This window comes from Vespa crabro, chromosome 20, assembly GCF_910589235.1.
Source record: "Vespa crabro chromosome 20, iyVesCrab1.2, whole genome shotgun sequence".
Taxonomy (NCBI): Eukaryota; Metazoa; Arthropoda; class Insecta; order Hymenoptera; family Vespidae; genus Vespa; species Vespa crabro.
This window is the reverse complement of record NC_060974.1, coordinates 2,556,503-2,561,502: the sequence shown is the minus strand read 5'-3', so window position 1 is coordinate 2,561,502 and position 5,000 is coordinate 2,556,503. Positions and strand designations below refer to the sequence as shown.

The 5,000-nt window shown below is 27.0% G+C and overlaps 1 protein-coding gene across 1 annotated transcript in view; it reads left to right on the top strand.

The window, feature by feature from the left end:
- LOC124431052 (eye-specific diacylglycerol kinase) overlaps positions 1-5,000 on the top strand; it is a 33,928-nt gene that overhangs the window by 28,710 nt on the left and 218 nt on the right. Inside the window, exon 11 of the mRNA XM_046978431.1 lies at positions 4,943-5,000. This exon is cut by the window's right edge and continues 218 nt beyond it. Coding sequence (XP_046834387.1) covers positions 4,943-4,974 — 32 coding nt within the window. The 3' untranslated portion in view covers positions 4,975-5,000. The remainder of the gene's footprint in view (positions 1-4,942) is intronic.

Below are 5,000 nucleotides of genomic sequence, written 5' to 3'. Positions count from 1 at the left end.
TATATATATATATATATATATATATATATATATATATATATATATATATATATATATTAGATAATGATCGCGTTTACCTACACAACACAATCAACACTGTGCCAACTATTTTCATGAAAGATACATAATATACGTGGCACATTTATGTGCTTTTCGATAGTAAATACAAACAATAAACATATATATATATACATCCCCCAAGCTTTTCGAACACCCTATATATATATATATATATATATATATATATATATATATATAGGACCAAACTTATACTACGTATTACTGAGATCAAATAGATGAAAAAAGGTTAAAATAGATATAAAATAAATATAAACTTATATCCGAAAATACTTTTGTCGAGAAGATATATACATATATATGCTTTTAAAGATATTTATGATTTATTGTGACAGTTATAAGAAATGTTCGAAAATTCCTTCTCCTTCCTGCAAGAATGCAGGACCTTTCATTCGTCGAATTAATGATCGTCGAACATCAAATATTCAAAAATATTCCAACTGTATTGGAAATAATGGTAAATGCATTTTGAATACATTCCCAAAATTTTTTCTTCCGTTTTTTTTTTAATCGTATTTTTATAAACCAATTCTTTTGCCTGAATCTCATATAAAAAAAAAAAAAAAAAAAAAAAAAAAAAAAAAAAAAAAAAAAAAAAAAAAAAAAGAAAAAAAAATACAGAGCCATTGGATATAAATCATTTAAAGATATATCTTTAAAAGTACATATATATGTTTTCAATAAATCAATTTTTGGAGATAAGTTTATATTACTTTTTTTTAAAGAAACCTTTTTTCATCCATTTGACGGACAAAAGACGTCGTAATACGTAATATAAATTTAGTCTGATGCTTTTTGGACACCCCGTATATATAGATGAGCGCGTTACAATTCGTAATTAATTGACATACACGCGTATGTACGTATGTACATTGTATATCTAAATCTATTCATTGTTCGTTTGCATATCTACAGGGTGTCTCGAAAGAAATCTTTTTCTTCATTCCTTTATTGTTTATTTTTTTTTTTTCCTCTTTGCTCTTTTTATTCCATTACTTTACATATTATCTCAAAAGTAAATGTCGTAAATAATGATTAAATTCTTTCTATTTAAAATAGAGAAAAAAAAAAAATATATATATATATATCTTTTTTTTAAGGGAGGGGAGGGGAGGGAAGGGGAAGGGAGAAGGGCACCACATACATGTACCTATTTCGAAACGTTCAAAAATTAATCGAATTGTAAATTTGTTGTTTGAAGAACGTTGATGAATGAATTGGAAAGATGATTAAAGAATAAAGATTTTTAATTAGAAACGATCGAAGACGGATTATATTGATCGATATCAAGAAAGAAAAAGAAATGAGGGAAAAAAAGGACGACAAAGAGATAAAATAAACAAAATGAAAAAGAACAAAAAAAAAAAAAAAGAAAATATAAAATAAAATGAAAATAGAACAAAAAAAAAAAAAAAAAATAAATAAATAAATAAATAAATAAATAAATAAAAAAAAAAAGAGTAAAAGGGGATCAACGTACGAACACCAATTAGCTTATAGAAAACGATCTATCGCCATTATCGTACTATTTATTTCTTATCATTATACCTCTATCTATTATACTGAGAGAAGAGAAAGAGAGAGAGAGTGAGAGAGAGAGAGAGAGAGAGAGAGAGAAAGAGAAAGAGAGATGCTATTATTAAAATAAAATATATAATTAAGAGAGAGCGAGAGAGAGAGAGAGAGAGAGAGATTAGGCACGTCTTTTCTAATCGTATTTCGCGATTAGACATTCGATTATTAACGCGTATCTCTATGAATGACGAACTTAGAAGATTAGAAGGCGATTATTAATAAAAATCAATGAAAAATATCTTGTACGTTCTTTTGATTTATATATATATATATATATATATATATATACGTACGTAAATACAAAAATCGGAGTAAAAAAAAATGAGACTCGATTTTTCGATCCTTATATCTAATAAAGCGCTTAGATTTTCATGAGTCAAAGAAAAAAAAAGAAGAAAAAAAGAAAAAAAGAAGGAAGAAGAAATAAATGAAAGATAGCAATTAAGAAACAACTTATAATAGGATCGACAAAAATTAAAATTAGGATCTTGAATATACTACATGATTATTCTTCTAATTCTATTGTAAGAAGAAATGTTACGAAGGAAAAAAAAAAGACGCATACGCGCACAGAGATACACGAGGACCACGTGTACGTATCTAAAGTGTTTAAAAAAGAAAATCTCTCTCTCTCTCTCTCTCTCTCTCTCACACACACACTCTCCTTTTTGTCTTGATTAGATAAAATTTTTACATAATAATAATAATAATAATAATAATAATAATAATAATAATAATAATATTTATCTTCTTTCAAATGTCATTTCGTTCAATCGAATTTTAAATGTTTTAATTTTTGTTGGCCCGCTGCCAACTTAATGAAGAAAGAAAGAGAAAGAAATAATAATAATAATGAAGAAAAATAAAAAAATAAAAAAAAAAAGAAAAAAAAGCGAAACAAAAAAAAGTACATAAATAAATAAAGAAAGAAATAATAAAATAAAACGAAATAAAATTCTAATATAACAACAATATAAATGATATCTAACGAATGATAAGTCTAATAAAATATCGATACGTTTGACGTCGATTTGAGAACACAAAAAGGAAGAAAAAAAAAAAGAAAAAAAAAAAAGAAAATAATAATAATAATAATAATGATAATGATAATAATCTAATTCAAATTCATAAATAATTAAATGATCTAATATTTATAACGAGTCACTATCTCCTATTTTATTTATCTTTTCATTTTCGTAATAAAAACAAACAATTCTATTACGTACTAACATTTCGTATATATCTACATACCAAAATACATATATTAAACATACGTTTGCATAATATATATAATATATACATATGTATGACTATTTATTCGTATGCGATTAACATAATTTCAAATTAGCATTGTAATTACGCTCGTTAATTTAGAGATGACAATGGAATTTTGTCATTATCACGAGTATATCGCATCAATGAGAATAATAGTTAACAAACTTTGAACATTCTCTCTCTCTCTTTCTCTCTCTTTCTCTCTCTTTCTCTCTCTCTCTTTCTCTCTGTCTCTCTCTCTCTCTCTCTCTCTCTCTCTCTCTCTCTCTTTCTCTCTCATTCCTAATTACGTCTCTCTATATACCTCGTGTAAATATTTAATATTACGTACATACGTGCATACATACCAAGTTACATATATATATACACACACACACATATGTACATATATATATATATATATATGTGTGTGTGTATATTTAATAAGTGCATAAATAATTTATGTATAATATGAATAAAACACGGACGAGGACACGCGTACACATACAAATATGCGTATAAATGAGGGCAACTTGTAATATTTCATATGTTATTTTCTCTCTCTCTCTCTCTCTCTCTCTCTCTCTCCTCTTTCCTCTTTCCTCTTTCTCTCTCTTTCTTTCTCTCTTTTTCTCTTTCTCTTTCTACCTCTATCTTTAACGAGTTTATATCAACGATAAAAATGAAAATAGTGGAATAAAAAATAAAATAATGAATATAATAAAAGGATAGAGAAAGAGAAAGAGAGAGAGAGAGAGAGAGAGAGAGAGAGAGAGAGAGAGAGAATTATATATATATATATATATATATATATATATATATATATGCCTTTTTAATAATTCTTATTAATCACTTATTCATAAAATAATTTAAGAAGAATTGGCCTCGTACGTGCGTGCGATCGTTTATCGAATTAAAAAGGAATAAAAAATAGAAGAAGAAAAAAGAAAAAGAATAAACAAATAAGTAAATAAATAAGGAAAAAAGAAGACGGAGAGAGGGGAGAGAGAGAGAGAGAGAGAGAGAGAGAGAGAGAGAGAGAGAGAGAGAGAGAGGAGTAAATAAAACGATTAGATTAACTCGACATTCCCATTGGATAGTTCGTTACGCTCGAATAATACTTTCTAATGATCCTAAATCTAATACCCATAACTAAGTCTCTATAATTACGTTATACACGTATGTAATAATTACGAGAATTATGTATGTATATCGCGTACTTATGCATACACAAGTATGTGTGTGTATCTGTATGTGTGTATGTGTGTGTGTGTATATAAATTACTGATTTACCGGCTCATTAATTAATTAACGAATACCGTAATGAGAATATTCGATTAATATAGAATGTAATCAAATAGTATGATTTATAATCATTCATTCGGCGGTAAGCCGAATTCGAAAGCAAATATAATTTTACATGTATTCGTCGTTCCCCTCGAGGATATCCGTTTATTATTATTACTATTATTATTATTGTTATTATTATTATTATTATTATTATTATTATTATTATTATTATTATTATTATTATTATTATTATAGCGAGCGTATAAATGATCGATTATGATCTATTAGAATTTAGATGTATTATTACGGATTTATTTCTATTCTTTTTATAAATCTCGCCTACGAACGATACACTCTTCGTGTCTCTATCTTCGTTCATTCGTCAAAAAAAAAAAAAAAAAAAAAAGAAAAGAAAAAAGAAAGAAAAAAGTGAAGAGAAAGAGAGAGAGAGAGGGAAAGAAAAAGAAAAAAAAAATACTTTTACGAGCCATTACGATAACGATCGAAACGATTTTTCCGATCGTACGTTTTATTCTCAAAATCTCTAATTTCGCGAATTAAAAACCAAACGGAGCGTATAACGCGGGGCTGGGAAAGTTATGATCAAAAAAAGTTTCGAAACAATTTTTAATCAAAGCGATTGCTCCTTTACGTGAATTCTTTTATCGTTTCTTTTTCTTTCCAATCCCCTCCCCCTTTCTTTATTTTTCTCGCTATTAATTAATCACGCTAGCGATTCTATAAGTTGTAGCCTGTGGCGGTACTACAATTCGATGAGAGCCAGTGGAGGGAAAGGGAAAGAA